Genomic DNA, 21,688 nt, shown 5'->3' with positions numbered 1-21,688 from the left:
TCAAGCTGAGTCCCTGCCTGATAATCAGGATGGGATGCTGTTCTAATCCAATCATGGCCCAGAATTCTCATATCTCAAACTCTAAGCCTCTCATTATGCAAATTCTGCAGTTTGGCTCACAAATTTACACACAGAAATTCCAGGAATGGTATAGATTATCCACAATCAGCTCTGGGATGTTCAGAAATGGTTTCATGCAATTGAGTCTTGCTTGGGAATGATTTTGGACACACGGATTGATCTTATTAAGATAAACAGTCTTTAGAAGACAAAGTTTTCTTCCCCACTTAGTTGAAAACAAGCTCCCTTCAGTTCCTTTTTCCTTTTGGGCATCATAGACTGTGGAGAGCTGCGATGCGTTGCGTCTTAAAGATGGCGCCGGTTTCCGCCTTCCACCATCCCTAGGGTGAGCGCTCTCTGGAATAAACAACTCCTTATTTGGCTTGGTCTAAGATTCAAATTTGCATCAGCAAATGCGAGCCTATCCGCCTTAGCCACGTGGCGTTCTGGGGTTGGCTGGCAAGAGTGCTTTTAAGCTGTGGGCTGGCTTTCCCCGGGGTCAGAAGATTGTTTAAGTTTCCTGAGTAACCTGCTTAAGGAAGAGTCTCAGCGTTGAGTCTTCCTTGCTGGTCGAGGCGGTCGCGACAAGTGGTGGCCCGTACGGGGAATTCCTCCTCTGAAGAGACTCAGAACCTTCTGCAGCCAGGGCAGTGCACTGGTAAGTCCCAGGTAAGAGGGTTAAAAATTAAGGGCCCTTGAAGAGGCAGGAAAATCTACGAACCGCCACTAGAGCGGTGATGAAGTTTTCCTTTCTCCGTAGATAAAGAGAAAAGGGGGGAAAATTTTTTGTGCTGTGCTAAATATGGGTGCATCGATCTTGCACCCAATTTTTGTGGCCCTAAATGAGTTGCTTCGATCGAAGGGCTTAAAACTAAAACAAAGCACCCTAGATATCTCAGTTTCTATTACAGAATTGGTCATCCGAGTTTGAAGACACCATGAGAGAACTCAGGATGGCTATCGTGCATGTGAATTCCACCCGAATAGACCTATCCCTTGCGAGCGGCCTGACTTCCTGGTTGAACTCCGCCATGGATCATTTGAAAGAGTGGGCGGGCATGGGAGTGTTAGCAGGCCTCTTGATTATGGTCTCCCTGGTCTGCCTGTGGTGTATATGCAGGATTAGGGCTATGCAAAAGCGCGATGCAGCTATGATTATTCAAGCCTTTACTGCCATAGAGGCAGGGCAGTCCCCCCCAGGCCTGGTTGGCCACTATTAAGAACTAAAATGCTCTCTTAAGCGGGGTGCGAGGCTAAGCACTGCACGAGGGTTTGCCTGTATGCGGCTAGGCTGCCCTCAGAAGACAAGCCCGATTGCATGAAGATTGTACCCAAGATCCTTCCCCTGGGGAAATAGGTACGGGATGGGTTTGGGTCACCGCAGGCGTAGAGTTTGTGGGTGTCACCAATACATTTTCCCATGTTTGCACACCGGGGATCGGGCTTCTATCTTCACCCACTCTGTTTTTTAATAAAGAAGGGGGAACTAAAATTACATATTTTAAAAATTACATATTTTTGTTGTCATTTTCAGCATTATAAAGATTTTTATTATTTGCTATTTCACCTGGAACACTTATTTTTCTGATCTTTTTATTTAAATTGGAAACAAGCTTGTTTTATATAAATCCCAGATCACTCTCCCTCCCTTCCTCCCCTGCCCCCCAAAGACCCACTGTCCCATCCTCCCCTTTCAACTGCCGAGGGAGGGTGAGGCCTTCCACGGGGAAATCTTCAAATCTGTCATATCATTTGGAGCAGGGCCTAGCCACTCCCCCCCCCCCATGTGTCTAGGCTGAGAGTATCCCTTTATGTGGATTGGGTTCCCAAAGGCCGTCATGTACTAGGGATAAATACTGATCCATTACCAGAGGCTCAATAGATTGCCCAGACCTCCAAACTGACATCCACATTCAGGGGGTCTGGAAGAGTGCTATGCAGGTTTCCCAGCTATCAGTCTGGGGTCTATGAACTCCCCCATGTACACATCAGCTGTTTCTGTGGGTCTCCCCAGCATGGTCTTGACCCCTGTGCTCATCACTACCCACTCTCTAAAACTGAATTCCAGGAATTTGACTCAGTGCTTAGCTGTGGGTGTCTGCTTCTGCTTCCATCAGCTACTGGATGAAGGCTCTAGGATGGCATATAAAGTAGTCATCAATCTCATTGTAGGGGAAGGCACTTAAGGTAGCCTCTCCACTATTGCTTAGATTTTTAGTTGGGGTCATCCTTGTGGATCTCTGTACATTTCCCTGGTTCCTGATTTCTCTTTAAACATATAATGGTTCCCTCTATTATGGTATCTCTTTTTTTGCTCTCGTCTATTCTCCCCTGACTCGATCTTCCTGCTCCTTCATGTCCTCCACTCCCCCCCTCTTCTCCATTCTCTTTCTCATAAATCCCTCTCCCCTCCCCCCACACTCCCAATTCCACAAGGAAATCCTGTCACTTTTTCCTTGTCCAGGGGACCATGTATCTCTCTCTTAGGGTCCTCCTTGTATCCTTGCTTCTCTGCCTGTGTGGATTGTAGCCTGGGAATCCTTTGCTCTATGTCTAAAATGCATATATGAGAGTGTATATACCATGTTTGTCTTTTGTAACTGGGTTACCTACTCAGGATGATTTTTTCTAGATCCATCCATTTGCCTGGGAATTTCAAGATTCCATTGTTTTTTTTCCTGATGAGTAATACTCTGTTGTGAAAAAGTACCACATTTTCTTTATCCATTCTTCAGGTGAGGGGCATCTAGATTGCTTCCAGGTTCTGGCTATTGCAAAGAATGCTGCTATGAACATAGTCAAAGAGATGTCCTTGTTGCATGAATGTGCACCTTTTGGGTATATGCCTAGGAGTGGAATTGCTGGATCTTGTGGTAGGCTGATTCCCGTTTTCCTGAGGAACAACCATACTGATTTCCAAAGTGGCTGTACAAGTTGGCACTCCTACCAGTAGTGGAGGAGTGTTCCTCGTTCTCCACATCCTCTCAAGCATAAACTGTCATTGGCATTTTTGATTTTAGCCATTCTAACAGGAGCAAGGTGGTATCTCAGAGTTGTTTTGATTTGCATTTCCCTGATGGCTAAGGATGTTGATCACTTCCTTATATGTCTTTCAGCCATTTTAGACTTCTCTATTGAGAATTCTCTATTTAACTCTGTACTCTAATTTTAATTGGATTCTTTGGTGTTTTGGTGTCTAGCTTCTTGAGTTCTTTGTACATTTTGTAAATCAGTGCTGTGTCAGATGTGGGGTTGGTAAATATCTTTTCCCAGTCTGTGGGCTGCCATTTTGTCTTGTTGAGTGTGTCCTTTGCCTTACAGAAGCTTCTCAGTTTCAGGAGGTTCCATTTATTAACTATATATCTCAGTGTCAGTGCTACTGCTGTTATGTTCTGGAAGTAATCTCCCGTACCAATTAATTCAAGGGTACCACCTACTTTCTCTTCTAAGAATTTCAGTGTGGTTGGGTTGTGTTGAGGTCTTTAATCCATTTGGACTTAAGTTTTGTGCATGGCAATAGATATGGATCTTTCTGCAATCTTCTACATGCCAGCATCCAGTTATGCCAGCACCATTTGTTGAAGATGCTTTCTTTTTTCCATTATAGTTTTAGCTTCTTTGTCAAAAATCAGGTGTTTGTAGGTGTGAATTCATATTAGGGGTTTCAAGTTGATTCCATTGGTCTACCTGTCTATTTTTGTGCCAATACCAAGCTGTTTTCAGGATTATAGGTCTTTAATAGAGCTTGGGATGGAAGTCAGGGATGGTGATGCTTCCAGAAGTTCCTTTATTGCACAGGGTTGTTTGGCTATCCTGATTCTTTTGTTTCTCCATATAAAGTTGAGAATTGTTCTTTCAAGGTCTGTGAAGAATTGTGCTGGAATTTTGATGCAATCAGGGATTGCACTGAATCTGTAGATTGCTTTTGGCAAGATTGCCATTTTTAGTATGTTGATCCTACCTATCCAAGAGCATGGGAGGTCTTTCCATTTTCTTGTATTGTATTTGATTTCTTTCTTTAAAGACTCAAAGTTCTTGTTATACAGGTTCTTCACTTGTTTGTTTAGTGTTACCCCAAGGTATTTTATGTTGTTTGTGGCTATTGTAAAGGGTGATGTTTCTCTGATTTCTTTCTCATCCCATTTCTCGTCTGCGTTTAGTAGGTCTACTGATTTTTTCAGTTAATCTTGTATCCTGCCACTTTGCTGAAGGTGTTTATCAGCTGTAGGAGTTCCCTGGTAGATTTTTCCAGTCACTTATGGAAAATTTCACATCATTTGCAAATAGTGAAAGTATGACTTCTTCTTTTCAAATTTGTATCCCCTTGATCTCCTTTAGTTTGCTTATTGCTCTAGCTAGAACATCAAGTGCAATAGTGAAGAGGTATGGTACAGGTCCAAGGTTCCCTTCCAGTGGGTGCAAGGGGATACTCCAATGGCTCTCTTCTTCCCATGGATAGGCCAAGTACCAGCATGTTGGCAGACCCTGGATGGGCTGTTCTGCTGCGACTGATTCCCCTGTTTGCAGGGCTCAGGAAGATCAGAGCAGGGCACCAGAAGTCAGGCCAGAAACAGGCCACACCTACTCCTCCAGTGGATGGAGTTTGGACCAGGACACTGGCAGTCTCTGGTTGGACTGCCTGGATGGGTTCCCCAGCACTCAGTCCCCAGATCTCAGGAGTTTCCGAGAAGTGCACTGGAAGGTGGGCCAGAAACAGTCCCACACCTCTGGAACACTTCTTGTAAGACATATTCTTATCCCCAACTCCCTACAATTATGTTCCATAGTTCCAAGTAATCTCTCTTTCTCTTTCTCTATTCATTTTGTTTTTGACCCAAAAACATTAACCAATGCCATCTGTGAGACTGTGGGTTTGGAGTTATGTGTTGGAGGGTCCCACAGAGGAGACACAACTAACGACAGTGATTCCCCTTCTTCTAAAAATCTATCTATGATCACAGTTGAGAGGTAAAGGGTGGGGCCCTGTGAGCCTCACCCCTTCCTAGACTGATTGTGGACAGGGCTCGTCTTTCAAAGTGAATTTTCTGTGTTTTATATAAGAGTACTTCTAGCATGCTTTCTAGGAGACAAAATTGTTTCTATTATTAAAACCACAATGTCACCACTGTGTTAAAATGGCACAGTGCATGAGGAATTCCGCACTCACATACTGAGACACCTATTTCCTTTCAAAGTCCTGAGTTCCTGTGATGTCTTTTCCCAGGTCAATACTGCTACTAGTGTTAATTCCGGATATTTGACTGGCAATGGTGCAGGTATGTGAGGGAAGGATAAAGATGGCCTTTTAGTGTCACTTCATTTGCACAGTGGTGGAAATGATTATCCAGCTCGCAGGATAGCTCTCCAGAGTGAGTGCTGTGTCTAGAATTTAGAATATTTCATATAGAACGTGTTGTTGAAATTTCACGTTAACCTTTTACCTATGTGGAGCATTAATTATTTTGTTTGACTGAGCTATCCAGCTCCTCTACCCTGAGCTATCCACAGGCATTAGCTGGTCACTTCTGGCCCGTGAATCATTTTGTTCCTCTCCTGCTTGATTCACATGCTTTACATGCTTCGAGCCTGGAACATGACTCATGTTGCTGAGTTCTGTGTATCGGTTAGCCTTTACATTGCTCTCCTTGTGTGTGTGTGTGGGGGGGGGGGTTTACAGGTATTGCTTATGATCTGAGCCAAATGCTTTTTATCTTTGTGTTTAAATAGTGTTGGGAAGGGGGCTTGCACATAAGAAGCTAGGGTGCTTGTTGTCTTTTGCGGTGAGTTTTTAACCCAGGAGTCTGCTACTCCAAGATAATTGAGGCAGGAGAGCTTATCTCTGGAGGTCTCAGCGCTCACTGCGGGGTCAGACACCTGGTGCAGCGTCCTCCTGGCTGCAGCTCTGGTCTGTGCAGAGCGGGTCCAGGGCGGCCTGAGGGCTGAGCTGTGAGCAAGGTGAGCAAGGCAACCGGAGACGCAGGGGAGGGGACGGGTCAGTGGGGCAGGGACACAGCTTGATGAGCGGGCTTTAGGTGACAGGAATCTGTGTCAAGAGAGAGAATTGGGAAACTGCTTAGGAAACGGAGCCCGAGATAGGCGGGTTTAGTGGAATCACTTAACCTGAAGCTAAGTGTCGTGGGAGGGGCCGGGAGGAGCGGCTCCAGGAACCGGGCTGAAGTGACCGGAAATCCCTCCATTCGCGGTTGGACCCGGGAGGCCGCGCTGTCCGGAGCCGGGTAAGAGATTTGTGGCCGGGGACCCGGGGTCCTGCACGGTGGGACCCGCGCGCTGCAGAGCCGGGTGCGGAGGACGCGGCGGGTCCGCGGGGACCTGAGCCCTCGGGATCCGCGGTGTCCGCGCTCGCGGGGCGGCCTGGGAAAGTCAGCAGTCAGCAGCGCAGTGGCGGGAACCGCAGCCCGGCGGCCCTGGAAGCTCCCAGGTCAGAGGAGCTGCGGGGCTGGGACCCGGGAGGGAGGGAGGAGCGGGCTGTGCTCCCGAGCTGCTCACAAGGACCCCGTCAGCTCCCGCCGGCTGCCCGTGGGGTGGAGGAGGCGGCGGCTCAGCTCGTCCCCTGCGGCCAGGTGCGCTCGTTTCCACCCCACGAGCTGGGTGCTGCCCCGGGCGCCGGGCGCACCCCTTAAAAGTGTCCGTCTGTCCCGGTCTCTCTGGCTCCTGGTTTGCTCTCTGACCGCTCTCTGTCTGGGGTCTCCGTCTCTCCCGTCCCCATCCGAGACGGCCTTTGCTCTTTTGCTCGCCCTCCTCCCCAGGGACCTCTCCCCCTAGACCTGTTGCCCATGGCGAGTTCTCTTAGCGGCCAGGGGCGCAGCCAGAGCTGCCCAGTTTCCACCGCTTTATCCTCAGACACAGCTCTCAGTGTTCTGTCGATGTCTTTCCGATGTCGTTAACTTTGAGATCTCAAGAACTGTGTTTTACCGTATTGTTTTTCCACTTATTTTACGGTTACCGCACTATCAGTCATAAAATAATTCTTAGAATAACCTTGTAGAGTACTCGCATTGTCAGTTGATTGCCAACAGGGTTCCCTTTGGTCTGGTGGCAGTTCCAAAGCTCCTGGAATTTAAATTCATCCATGCTTTCTAACTCCGCCGTTTTACCACTTGCCTCCTCAACAGAGTGGCCTTTGGCCTCAATGCTAGGCATTCTCAGACAGCTTTGTAGATACAATTATGTAAGGAACAAGCGCAGGTATGGTGAAACAAAATATGTTTTATGGACTACCACATATATGGTTTTAAACATTAAACAAACCTTTACTCCCCATTAGTTTTCAAACTGATATGTATGCAGCCTAGGATGTAAACACAGCATTCGGGAATGTGTCTTCATATGCTGTGTTCTTACGTTACATCTTAGGTCCAGGCAAGCTCAACATGGATGCTATTAGAGTATATCTTGCCTCACTAATTGAAAGTTAACAAACTCACTTTACATGAAAACAAAATTAGAGAGCATCTTTTGAATGCATATGATCACTCACGTGTATCAGAAAAATGTCCCATTTGTTGAAGAAAAGCACTCCGCTCATGCATAATAAAAACTGTTGTATTTTATTTCATGGTTTGTTGACATTCAATGTTGACTGTGAATTTCTTGTAGGAGGAGTGGGAAGGCCTCAACCCTGCTCCCAGGGCTTTTTGTACAGTTCCCCTGTTGAAGAACTGCAGCAGTCTGGATTCTGAGGGTGAGAATCGTTTTGCTGTTTCCCTAGCTCCTCCTCAGAGTGCCTGTTACTCTGCATGTGTGCGAGCTGTGTGTGAACGAGTGTCACATCTCACAGAGTAAAGTGAAATCCTTAGAGAAAGAAAACATTTTCCTTCATATTTTCTCTTTCCTTCACGTTTATCCTTTTGATAGGTGTTAGAATCTTTTATTTTTGTTCCATGAAGAGTCCCAGGGGCTTTCTGAGGACCTTCTCATATACACGTCACACACTGTCAGTCAGTCCTGCTCACCTGTGAATCAGAACGGAATCCTGGATGGAAAAGAGGAGGAGACAGTAGCAAAGGGTCCAGTTATGTTACGAGGATTAAGGAAGGGCTGAAAGGGTTCAAGTTACAGCAGAAATGGGACATGAAATTGGTTTTGCCACGTTCTGTTTCATTAGAAATGATTCTAGAGAATTCCACTGAGAATATGCTTGATTGTCCTATTGTGGGTGTATGACAGCTGCATATGTAAGTACTAATACTCAGAGGCAAATATATGTTTCTTTGACTTTGCATAGGCGTGCTGCTCTTCTTCTTGTATTCACATTGATGGTTGTGTTTTTATACTGATATTAAGTGGTTTCACTGCTACTATTTTAATATGGTGCTTTTTTGTTTTTTGTTTTTTTGTTTTTTATTGCCGTGGAAGCTTCTTGGTTTGTCCTGCACACAGAAATTTTTGAGCACCTTGTCATTCTGTTTGCTCAGGTGCAGTGTCTTTTAGGGGTAAGTTCTCTATTTTCTAAAATATCAGCAGGCTTTTAGATAAGATTTGTTTATTATCTCTGTCAAGTATTAAACTACATCTACATTTTCTTTTGATGTTCTGTTGTGTGCTTTCAACACTTCATGATTCACATTGCTCTAATTTTTTGTGTATTTTGAAATTACCCTCTGGGTTTGATCCTTCTCTCATAGTATTTGAATTCTGTGGTTTCTCAATTTTAGGAAAATCTTAGGAAGATTTTCTCCACTTATACATGTAAAAGAATGCCTGTAAGTTCTCGGTACAAACTACATAGATTCTTGACAGAACATAAGCACCCTTTTATATTCCTTCACATGTTTGACTGAGAACATGCTATCAATGGTCAGTATTCATATATCTTTTTTGCGTTCTTCTCTTCCAGCTGTTGTTGATGTCAACATTCAGAGTTCTTAGGGAAGAACTTTATAAACATTGATCTTTACTAGTTTTGAAGAGGTGTTCCATGTTTAAGACATGGCCACACTGGAACATGCTGATGGAAGTTTGAGAATACTGTGCATCTTCTGTGCTTTGTGGGTGATTGACTACCGGCCTGCTGGTCATTATCGGTTTTCTTTGCTGCCCATGCTCATCTTTCTCAGTTGCGGTAATTGAAGTTTCCCTGCAGCACTATCTTTTTGGTTCCTACAATTCTGTCATTATTGCTTTTTATATTTGGAAACTGTTTTGTGTAATGCATTCTTGCTGATCACATGGCTTTCTCAAAATGGACCATCCGGTCAGTTGTTAATGTTCTTTGTTTTGTGTATTTATACATTCAGCATTTCCTGTGCCCTACCATTGTTATGACCAACCCTCTTCACAGAAAATCTTTAAAGAAAAACTTTGCTTCACTCTTAGCACATTGTATCTTCATGTTTGAAGTAAATACTTTTATAGAAAGTACATATTTTTGTTCATTTACATGCTCTGTCTGCCTTTAGGTTACTTTGGATAAAGGTTTGTCTATCTTGTTGCTTTTTCTCAAAGAACCAACTCTTTGTTTCATTGATTCTTTGTATTGTTTTCTTTGTTTCTACTTTATTGATTTCAACTCTCAATTTGATTATTTCATGGCATCTACTCTCCTGGGGTGAGTTTGCTTCTTTCTGTTCTAGAGCTTTAAGGTGTTCTTTTAAGTCTCTACTGAGACTATTCTCCAGTTTCTTCATGTGGGCACTTAGTGCTATGAACTTTACTCTTAGCACTGCTTTCAAAGTGTCCCATAGGTTTGGGTATGTTGTGCCTTCAGTTTCATTGAATTCTAGGAAGTCTTTGATTTCTTTCTGTATTTCATCCTTTATCCAGGAGTAATATAGTTGACCCATTGTTCAATTCCCATGAATTTGTGGGGTTTCTGTAATTTGTGTTGCTGTTAAATTCTAATTTTAAGCCATGTTAGTGTGATAAAAAACGGGGTTATTCCATCTTTTTTGTCTGGTGAGGTTTGCTTTATTTCTGAATATGTGGTTGATTTTAGAAAAGGTTCCATGTGGCACTGAGAAGAAGTTACATTCTTTTGTGTTTGGATGGAATGTTCTATAGATGTCTATTAAACCCAATTAGGTCATAACTTCTATTAGTTCCTTTGTTTCTTTGTTAAGTTTCTGTCTGGTAGTCCTGTCCAGTGGTAAGATTGCAGTGTTGAAGTCTCCCATTCTAAGTCTGTGGGGTTTAATGTGTGATTTGAGTTTTAGTAATGTTTCTTTTAGAATGTGGGTGCCTTTGTATTTGGTTCATAGATGTTCAGAATTGAGACTTCATCTTGATGGATTTTTCCTGTCATGAATATGAAGTGACCTTCTTCATCTCTTTTGATTAATTTTAGTTTGAAGTCTAATTGGTTAGATATTAGTATAGCTCCACCAACTTGCTTATTAGGGTCTTTTGATTGTAAAATATTTTCCCAACCCTTAACTCTTAAGTTAATGTCTGTCTTTGAAGGTGAGGTGTGTTTCTTGTATGGAGCAAAAGGATGGATTCTGTCTTTGTATCCATTCTGTCAACCGGTGTCTTTTATAGGTGAGTTAACACCATTGATATTAAGGGAAATTAAGATCCATTGAATGTTTTTTCTTGTTTGTTTTTGGTTTGTTGTTGGTACTGGTATTGTATGTGGATTTACCCTGCCTTTTATTTTGTGTTTTTGTACAGTGGGATTATCTATTGCCTATGTTTATGTGAGTGTAGTTAATTTCCTTAGGTTGGAGTTTTCCTTCCAGTACTTTCTGTAGGGGTGGATTAGTGGTTACATATGGTTTAAATCTGGCTTTGTGGTGTAATATCTCGTTTTCTCCATTTATAGTAATTGAAAACTTTGCTGGGTATAGTAGTCTGGGCTGGCATCCATGTTCTCTCAGAGTTGGTAGAATATCTATCCAGGTCCTTCTAGCTTTCAGAGTTTCCATGGAGAAGTCTGGTGTAATTCTGATAGGTTTGCCTTTATATGTTACTTGGCCTTTTTCCCTTGCTGCTCTTAATATTCTTTCTTTATTCTGTACGTTTGGTGTTTTCATTATTATGTGGCAAGGAGACTTTCTTTTGTGGGCCACTCTATTTGGCATTCTATAGGCTTCTTGTACTTTCATTGGCATGTCTTTCTTTAGGTTGGGAAAGTTTTCTTCTATGATTTTGTTGAATATGTTTTCTGCACCTTTGAGTTGGGTTTCTTCACCTTCTTCTATACCTATTATCCTTAGGTTTGGTCTTTTCACGGTGTCTCAAATTTATTGGATAGTTTGTGTTAAAGATTTGTTGGACTTCAGATTTTCTTTGCTTGATGAATTTATTTCCTCTAGTTTATCTTCAGCATCTGAGATTCTGTCTTCCATCTCTTGTATTCTGTTGGTTTTGCTTGCATCTGTGGTTCCTGATTGTTTACTCAGCTTTTCCACTTCCAGCATTCCCTCAGTTTGTGTTTTCTTTATTGGCGCTAATTCAGTTTTCAGGTCCTGAACTGTTTTCTTCAGCTGTTTAATTGTATTTTCTTGGCTTTTTTTTTTTTTTTTTTTTTTTTGGCTTTCCTTGATTTCTTGCATCTTTTGTCTTTTCTTCCATTTCTCTGAAGGATTTTCTGATTTCCTCTCTTATGTTCTCTATCATCTGCAAGAAGTTGTTTTTAAGGTTGCTCTCTTCTGCTTCTTCTGTGTTGGGATGTTCATGTCTTGCTGGTGTAGAGTCCCTAGACTCTGGTGGTGTCATATTGGTTTTCCTGTTGTTGGATGTGTTCTTATATTGTCTTCCCATCTCTTGTTCCAGTGGGTACATTGGGGTCACTTCCTTTCCTGGTGTGTGTGGGTCCGGTGTTCTCTTCAGGTGTGTGCAATTGACTTTGATACTCTGATGGGTTTCAAGTTGGGTGCAGGCAGGTCTGAGGCACTCACTCTCCAGGTGGGTGAGAGCAGCACTGGCGCAGAGATATCAGCAGACTCTGGGTTGCTTGGTCCCCAGGGGTCGAGTCGTCCTATCGAAGATCCCTGGGCAGGGTTTGCCAGGGTGGGCAGATGGAAGTTGGGTCCAAGGCAGGTCCTGAAGCAGCTCCCCTCTGCACTCTTTGCACTCTGTGGGGGCCAGAATAGCCCAGCGAACTCAGCAGAGTCAGAATCCCAGGGTCCTCAGGGAACGATTCAGTCTACCTGCAGATCCCAGGGCGGGATTTGCCAGGGTGAGCAGGCGGAAGTTGGGCCCAAGCAGGGGCTGACGCAGCTCACCTGTGCACTCTCTGCACTCTGTGGGGGCCGGAATGGCCCCGCGATCTCAGGAAAATTTATTGGTAGAAGTGAATTCATCATTGTTTAGCATTATCTCTAGATATTTTGCAAGCAACACAAATGCCATTTAAGGCATTCTAAATTACTTTTCAGATTGTAATCATTAATAAACAAGTGACTTTGTGCGTTATTTTTGTACTTTTCACACAAAGCACTCAGCAAATTTAAGATTTTCCTGTGGTGTGTTTGGCAAGCGTGTGTGTGTGTGTGTGTGTGTGTGTGTGTGTGTGTCTGTATGTGTGTGATCATATCATCATTAAAAAGGAATTTTGTGCCTTTCCTACCTGTTTCTCCTTAATTCTTTCTTATTCAAATTTGTTAGGCTCACTGTAATGCCTCTGGATTCAGAAAGACTGGAGAGCTCATGTGTCTTCCTCTGCTTATAGTTTTCCTGGTGATGCTGTTTATTTTTTCTTTGGACTGTATGTACTGTTGTCCTCCATGTGACACATGGACCCTTTACTGTGTTGAGCTCTCTTCCATTTTTTCCTGTTTCCTTTAGAAGTTTACCACAAAATCTGTTGGCATTTGTCTCATGATACTTCCATTTCTGCAGGGATTTTCATAACACGGGGCTTTTATTCATTTGGGGATTTTAAAATAATATACTGTTGGGTAAAATTGGGGGCAATAATTTATATCCTTGTGGTTAGAAAAGGTTTGCTGGTTTAGTGGGTTGCACATAGTCTGCTAATTTCCAGCTTTCTATTTATTCCTTGTGTAAAATCCTGTGTGTGAATGGCTAATTCCTCTCTGATTTTTCTGTGTAAGCTTTGCCTCTAATTATGATCCACAGTGCAGCTTGAGTGGATGATTTCTGTCATCTTATAAGCTTCTTCATGTACCCCTCCTTCTTGAGGCACTTTAAGAGCTAACGTTTCTGAGTGAAATGATAAGGTTCATAGTCATTTTCTTTTTCCATTTGAAATATATTCTTCCATGCTTTCCTGACTGTAGGGATGTTGACAAGGTATCTGGTATTATTTCACTTTTTTCTTGCCTTTTTGTATGGCTTGGCATTATCCATAACAGAGTTCTATTAATTCTAGCTTTGTATTTTCGACACCTTGATGAGAAATTTCAACAAGGATTCCAGTCTTTTTTCCTGACAAAGAGACGCAGATAAGAAAGAGCAATAAGAAGAATGAATTCTTCTATGGTAGATGCTCCCCAGGTAAGAATCATTTGTAGATTTCTTTTAATACTGTTTTTATTATTGAAGTCATTCAAGGCATCAATTCTCTACTTCTGGCAATGTTATGGAAAATGTTTATTTTCCATTATTTGTCCTTTTTTCCTTCTCTGATACTCCAGTTTAAGTTTTTAAATCTTTCACCTACATAGGAGACACTTTACCCGTTATGTGTTCATTCAGTTTTCTACTGTGGTTGCAAAAAGCTGCAAAATCACACTGATTATACGGCTATAATATCATGAGGCAATTCAGAAGAATTCTTAATTCTTCTGATGGATAAGCCAATACAAAAGTTGTATTTGGCATTATAATCTTGTGACTGAATTAACTGTTTCTTGCCGTAGATTCTCCTGTAACTTATTCCTTTCTACAACAAACTTGGGATTAACTTCCCATATTTTAGCACTATCTGATCATTCACTGGGGATAAATTCCCTCATGCATTTGGAGTTTACTGATTACACTCCCTAGCTATGTGTAAAACCTGTTCTCCATTAACAGGTCCTAGTTTACTGATTACATCCCTTAGCTATGTGAGACCTGTTTCCCACTATCAGGTTCTTTTTCCCCTCTCTGTTGTAATTGCAGAGATCTGCCTTCCTGTAATTATCCTTATTGACTGGCATTTGGTCAGTGTTTCAGGCCCAGGCAAAAGCATCCCATCTAAGATATGGGACATATCCAAGGACGTAGGATTACTACATGCCCAAGATTGTTGGTTCATAACTGCCTAGATGGATTAAAAACAATAGTCATACCCTAGGTTTACCTAGGAGAAGTGATAACATAAACTAACCCTACACTAAAACAGTCTCAAACTTCTTATTTTATTAATTCAAGATTTTTTTTTACATCTTTTTAATTTTTTTTTAATTAAGGTCAGAGCTGGCTTATTAAGTAAGGTGTTGTGGCACATTTGCCCATACGCATATACAAATGCAAAAATAAATGAAATGTAACTTTTTAAAAATTAGGTCAGTTATCAATTGATCATCATCATCTGGTTCTTCAACATCTCTCAAGTAAATTTCATTTAATTTAATTGAAGCAAAAATCTGCATTGGTGATATTGTGGGAATATAGCTGCCTCTCAGAATTATGTATTTAAAGAACACAGAGGTGTTTCATTTGCTGTGAACTTCTGATTATTGTTGATGTTTCAGGCTTTCTTTTCCTTTCCCCCCTCTTAAGAAAAAGAAATCAGCCAGGCATTGGTGGCGCACGCCTTTAATCCCAGCACTTGGGAGGCAGAGGCAGGTGGATCTCTGTGAGTTCGAGGCCAGCCTGGTCTACAGAGTGAGTGCCAGGATAGGCTCCAAAACTACACAGAAAAACTCTCTCAAAAAACTAAAAAAAAGAAAAGAAAAGAAAAAAGAAAAAAAAAAGAAATCATCCATGGTGTCTAAGGATCTAAGGAGTGTTATTTTAGGCAATAGTTACTATAAAGAATGACTAGCACCTTACATTATGTAGTCATTCACAAAGCCATTCCTTGTCTTCCCAGAAAACATCAACAGTGATTTGAGGATCAAAGTCATTAACTGCTTCATAGATAAAGAATCCACCTCATTTTTCCTAGCTGAACTGTGGAACTTTTTCTTAAAACTTTACAGCTGTCGTTTATCCAGGAGTAAAATCAAATCCAGAACTCTTCCACTGGGCACTTCCAGGTGATTCTGAGTCAGTGTTCTTAGGTGGAAAATGAAAGAGGAATTTGATGATAGCTGATTCCTTTCACAAGAATAAACACCTAGAAAGGAAGCCAACTTCTGTTCCAAGTGTCTGTTTTCAGTGCTCCTAATGGGTAGAATCTGGGCTGGCTTTAGCTCAGAGATTTACTGTTCCCATCTGTTTCCTCTTAGAAGATAATGACAAAGGTAATCAGCCAACTTGTTCATCCTCAGGGAAAATTAAATTTTCCTGAAGACATGTGCTGCCACTGAGGCCAGAGCATGGGAAGGTGCCAGGTTTTATTTCTTTTGCAAATGAAACTTAGACCCTCTCTTTGACCTACAGCCCTAAGCAATTGATGCTGAAAGTTTCTCTTAGCAGTTATAGTTTACTGCTCTGTGTAAATGTTATCTGCCTTGCTGACTCTGAGAAACCCAAGTCTCACATTGTATTGCAAAATGAATTACTGTTGCAAGGGTGTATATACCTGTACCCCCAAGAACTGGACAGAAACAGAAAACAGAGAGGAAAAGAGAGAAAGAAAGAGAAGAATAAAGAAACATGCAGAGGGGCAATTGTGTGTTAGTGTCCATTCTTCTTTCCCTCAGATTTTAGTTCCTTTGCTTTTTTGTAGTTCCTTTTTTTTCAACCCTCAACAAAAATTTTAGAAGCAAGGACTTCTAAAGTTTTTGATATGTAGTAACATATCAAATGTTTTTCATTGATGAATTTTCATTGACTTAAGACTTGGAGTTGTGAAAGAGAATCTATTACAAAGGGTGCTGCAAGAAATATATCGGTGGCTATTTTTTTCATAGGATTTACTTGTATTTTCTTATTTTACTGAGGAAGGAAGATGTCATATGCCACATCAATTGCATTTCTGGAATGGTCAGGTTTTCAGAAACAGGCTAATGAATGTGGACACAGCAAATGGATGGACCTTTTCACTGATATCACTGAGCAATTCATAGGAAAGCAGTATTAGAAGAGACTCACTGTTGAAACTTAAGAATAAATATTTCAGCATGTTTGGCTTGCTTTTGCCATAACATTGATGTGTCTGTGAGCAGATGAGCATTTTGCATTGTTCTCCTTTCTCTTTTGCCATTTTATGTCAAACATTAACGATGGGTGTGTTGACACCTGCAATCTGTTTGTCTCAGGAAAAGTTCTATACAATGCTCAGTGGTAAGTTCTCGGTAGATGGTTATTTTCCCTTTTTCTATTGTTTTCTTTTTCAGTATTGCATAGGCAGTGCTCTCTTCACATTTGTACTACATTATGTAGAACGTAAGAATTTCCTAGAGAGTATTGACTTGATGCTGTGTGTAGGCCATCAATTTTCAAGCATAAACAAATATCCTTAATGAATTTTCTCTCTTTTCTGGTGGAGAATGAGGCTCCCTCTCCTGTATTTCTCTTCTCCCTGAAGCTTTGTATTGCATAGGGAAAATTTCCGAAAAGTATGGTGATGTTTCTTTCTTTCTTACCCTCCCCCCTTTGGTTTTTCGAGACATGGTTTCTCTGTGGCTTTGGAGCCTGACCTGGAACTAGCTCCTGGAGACCAGGCTGGTCTCAAACTCTGAGAGATCTGCCTGCCTCTGCCTTCAGAGTGCTGGGACTAAAGGGGCGCACCACCGCGTGGTGGTGATGTTTCTATTTCTTTCTTCACAATAATATTTTATTAAGGTACATGAGTGTTCATTTGCATATTTTTATGTTCAGTGCATGATACATGCCCCCTTGATACTGGAGGATGGCAGCAAACCCTTGTCACTGAAGTCAGGCACTGTAGTGAGCTGCTGTATGTATAGAGAGAATTAAATTAGGTTTCTCTACAGGAATAGCAAGTTCCTTTTACCTCAGAGCCATTTCTTCAGCAACCAGGTTTACATTTCTGGCACACACTTGTGTAAGACAGTACCATTATATTCTCACTTTTGAAAAATGAAGGAATAATCATAAATGATACCTATGCAGCCTAAAATCCTGTTACATAACTAAGCTCAAATATTGAAGAAATAAAGTTGATATTAGAAGTTTCAAATTTTCAATTGAGTCATTGCAAGAACAATAATGAAATTTGCTTTGACAGCAATGTTTGTAATTTATCTGAATGCATTGTCACATATACCATTTATTTACACACATATTTCTAATTATTTTGTAGTGAAACATCAAATAGATTTCATGAAATTGTTATTATCAATCAGTATTGCTTGTGTTGACTTTCACAAAAATTTAAATATTGTTGATGCTCTCTAATTTTATTTTTTAAATTTATTTCATGATTGTCAAAATATTCTCATAAAATTACTCCACCATGTATTTGATTCTATTATTAGGCATATTGGATATATGCAGTGAGGTTATACTTCTTACACTTTAAAGAAAAAATATCTTTTAATTTATGTACAAATTCTGCATTCCATATTCCACCTCTTTGTTCTAGAAAGGGTCTAGCATTGTACCTATGTCTCTTGATCAGAACTGAGCAATTTAGAATAGAGTAGGTGAGACACAGCTGCAGACAGAAGTGATCTAGTATTCATATTTGAACAAGTTCGACTGTTGTAGTCTGTAGAATTTTCAAGCATGGTTTTGCTCATCATAACTTTACTACCTGAGACATGACACTGGGATCCTGTGTAATATTAATGTATACTTCATCAAGCTACACTACTGAATCTGGACCTCAAATGTGTATGTTATATTCTCCAAAACTTTTCTGATTATGAGACTACTATTTCATCTTCTTTTCATAGACAAAAAGAAAAATACAATAAAGTCTATGACTATTTTAGAAAGTATTTTTTGTTAAAATTAAAATTTAGTTAGTTTTTTATATGTCAGATGTGTGTGTGTGTGTGTGTGTGTGTGTGTGTGTGTGTGTGTGTGTGTTATATGCCTCCTGCCTGTGAGGTTCAGAAGAGCACATTGGCTATCATAGAACTAGTGTCAAAATTTGTTGTGTAGTGCCATGAGGCTGCTGGAAATCAAACTGTATTTTAAAGGACTTAGACATTACTGAATCTAAACTGGAGACCACAATTTCAAATGTAATTATTGTGGCAATTCCTCTATCTGCTGTTCAGGTCTTAGAAAATACATGAAAATTAATGAAAAAGAGAGACCATATGAATATAAGCAATGCAGTATGTTATCCTATCCATTATCTATGGAAGAGCAATACTATTTGACTTCTAACCTATTTCTATAGAAATCCTGAAAAACTTTTAGTCATGTCTAATCAATATTACAATAGTATCATATTCTTTATTTCTCTATTAAGTAAGGTAAGCATTTCGTTCGCCTTAAATGGTAAATTCATGATTTTCTATTACAGGGTCGGTTAACATTCAGACATGTAGCCGTGGACCTGTCAAGGGAGGAATGGGAGTGTCTAGACCATGCTCAGCGTACATTGTACATTGATGTGATGTTAGAAAATTATAGCAATCTGGTGTTTGTTGGTAAGAATGCTCTTGTTGATTTTTTGATTTGTCCTTCATGTTTACCTACTTTGTGTATATATAAACTCTGAACTGGATAGGGAATCCTGGGAAAAATGAAATTCTGCTTCCCAACCAACCTTTTTTCACAATGCATTCTTTTATATTTTTCTGTGTTCTCTGGAAGAGTAAACATTGCTATAATCTCTGGAATCTCTACAGCACTCCTATCTAGTGTTTAATGAAAATTTCAAAGTTCAAAAAATTAAATATTCAGAGCAAGGAAATATATTGTAATGCACTTAATAATTAGAATATTTTGGTTTTAATATTGTGTTAAACTATTAAGATATTTCTGATTTTTGAAATTAAAGACAAACTGTTGGTTGTGGTCATTATATCTAGTATTGGCAGAGAATGATTTAAGTTTTTGCATTTTGGTGGCTCAAGCAAAAATATAGGGTGAAGTTCAGGTCAGCCTGGCTCTCTTTCTCTCTCTCTCTCTCTCTCTCTCTCTATATATATATATATATATATATATATATATATATATATATTCTCTTCTTTATATTTTTGACACAGAGGTAGACTGTACAGCTCTATCACCCGTTTTTTCCTTCCTTCTACAAGGTACAGTGTTTAGATAAGAATGGGAAGGTTATTATTGATCCCTATACTTTGGTGTTATTAGATTGAGGCACTTAAGAGCATGCATTTAATGATTGTGAAACATAAAAGGACTCTGTTGACAGCTTTGTCCCAGAGAATTGCTAGTTTACCTGTCTTAGAAAACTTAAGAAAACATCAGTTATTGAATTTATTACTCAAGCATTAATCCCTATTATCCCTAATTGCACTAATTTTCCAGAGACCCATCGCCTATGTGGTCAGTATGAAAAGATCCTGGATCAAGGCACAAAGCATGAGCATGGGAATATCCAAGAGAAGTCTTATGAATTTAGTGAGCTAGACAAAATGATTCTTGAATCCTCCCAATGTAGACCACCTTATGCTACTGCAGAAAACTACAACAAGTACAGTAATGACAGACAAACCTGTCTTGAAACAGTAAACATAAACAGACATAAAAGAAGGAATATTGGAGAAGAACCTTTCAAATATAAGGACTGTGTAAACTCTTTAAATTTGTATCCCATCATTAGCCAAGATCAAAGACTCCACACAGGAAGAAAAGAATACAAACATACAGAGTATGATCAATCTTTTAACTCTAAGCATAAAATCATGACCCAGAAAGACAATCTTAGAACTCATCAAAGAATTCATAACGGAAAAAAACCTTTCAAATATAAGGAATGTGACAAATCCTTTACTGGTGGCTCTGATCACAGAAAACATCATCAATTTCGTACAGGTGAGAAACCTTACAAATGTCGTATATGTGACAAATCCTTTACCCTGAAAAGCACTCTTATAATTCATTGGAGAATTCATACAGGTGAGAAACCTTACAAATGCAGTGAATGTGATAAATCCTTTATCAAGAAATGCAATCTTACATCTCATCAGAGAATTCATACAGGAGAGAAACCTTACAAATGCAGTGAGTGTGAGAAATGCTTTTCCAGGAAAGACTATCTTACAAAGCATCAAAGCATTCATACAGGAGAGAAGCCTTACAAATGTAGGGAGTGTGACAAATCCTTTACCCGGAAAGGTAGCCTTATAATTCATCAGGGAATTCATAGAGGAAAGAAACCTTACAAATGTAGGGAGTGTGACAAAGCCTTTAGGAGGCCCTCATCTCTTAGACTACATCAGCAAATCCACACAGGGGAGAAACCTTTCAAATGTAGTGAATGTGGCAAATCATTTACTCGGAAAAGTGATTTTATAACTCATCAGAAATTTCATACAGGTGAGAAACCTTACAAATGTAGTGAATGTAACAAATCCTTTACACTGAAAGGCAATCTTAAAACTCATCAGAGAATTCATGCAGGAAAGAAATCTTACAAATGTACTGAATGCGACAAATCCTTTACCCAGAAAGGCTGTCTTATAATTCATCAGAGAATTCATACAAGAGAGAAACCTTACAAATGTAATGAATATGACAAGTCCCTTACCCAGAAAAGCCATCTTATAACTCATCAGGGACTTCATAAAGGAGGAAAACCTTACAAATGTGGTGAATGTGACAAAACTTTTAAGAGTGCCTCGTCTCTTAGAATGCATCAAAGAATTCATACAGGAGAGAAACTTGTCCAGTGTAGTGAATGTGACAAATATTTTACTCGTGGCTCAGATCTTAGAAAACATCAAAAATATCATACAGGAGAGAAACCTTATAAATGTACTACCTGTGACAAATACTTTACCCAGAAAGGCCATCTTAGAACTCATCAGAGAATTCATACAGGAGAGAAACCTTACAAATGTAATGAGTGTGACAAATACTTTATGACTCTCTCATATCTTAGAATTCATCAGAGAATTCACACGGGAGAGAAACCTTACAAATGCAGTGAATGTGAGAACTCCTTTACCCAGAAAAGCCATCTTACAACTCATCAGAGAATTCACACAGGAGAGAAACCTTACCAATGTAGTGAATGTGACAAGTCGTTTACCAAGAAAGACACTCTTAAAACTCATCAGAGAACGCACACAGGAGAGAACCTTCAGAAATGTAGTCAATTTGACACATCCTTTATTCACCCTTAGATCACATCAAAGAATTCATACAGGAGAGAAACCTTAGAAAAGTGATGTATGAAGAACAATGTTTACCTGCCTCTGAGGTTAAGAAAACCTCAGAAAAATACATACTAGGTAGAAAAGTTACCATTTAATATAATATGGCATGTACTTTATTCAAGTTCTCTCCTTAGCAACCCTCAAGGCTCCATAATACAGAATCATTATGAACATGAGAAACTTGTGCAACTCTTTAACTAGTGTTCAAATCTTTGAAGACATCAAGACTTTATCCTGGGGAAAATTCTGAACATGTGATAATGCAGAAAAAATTTCATTAAAACATTTTCTTTGTTCAACCTCAACTACTTCATAATGAAGACAAAATGGAGAAGTCTGAA

General features: G+C 40.2%; 1 protein-coding gene across 1 annotated transcript in view; it reads left to right on the top strand.

Moving 5' to 3' along the window:
* LOC113838144 (zinc finger protein 260-like) overlaps positions 1-21,442 on the top strand; it is a 79,383-nt gene extending 57,941 nt beyond the window's left edge. Inside the window, exons 1-4 of the mRNA XM_035449523.1 lie at positions 6,325-7,762; positions 13,355-13,479; positions 18,521-18,647; positions 19,495-21,442. Coding sequence (XP_035305414.1) covers positions 13,450-13,479; positions 18,521-18,647; positions 19,495-21,314 — 1,977 coding nt within the window. The 5' untranslated portion in view covers positions 6,325-7,762; positions 13,355-13,449 and the 3' untranslated portion in view covers positions 21,315-21,442. Of the gene's footprint in view, positions 7,763-13,354; positions 13,480-18,520; positions 18,648-19,494 lie in introns of the transcript that reaches the window.
* The last annotated feature ends 246 nt before the right edge of the window (positions 21,443-21,688 follow it).

Source organism: Cricetulus griseus, chromosome 9, assembly GCF_003668045.3.
Source record: "Cricetulus griseus strain 17A/GY chromosome 9, alternate assembly CriGri-PICRH-1.0, whole genome shotgun sequence".
Taxonomy (NCBI): domain Eukaryota; kingdom Metazoa; phylum Chordata; class Mammalia; order Rodentia; family Cricetidae; genus Cricetulus; species Cricetulus griseus.
Note: the sequence above shows the minus strand (reverse complement) of the source record. Positions and strands in the feature narration are given on the sequence as shown.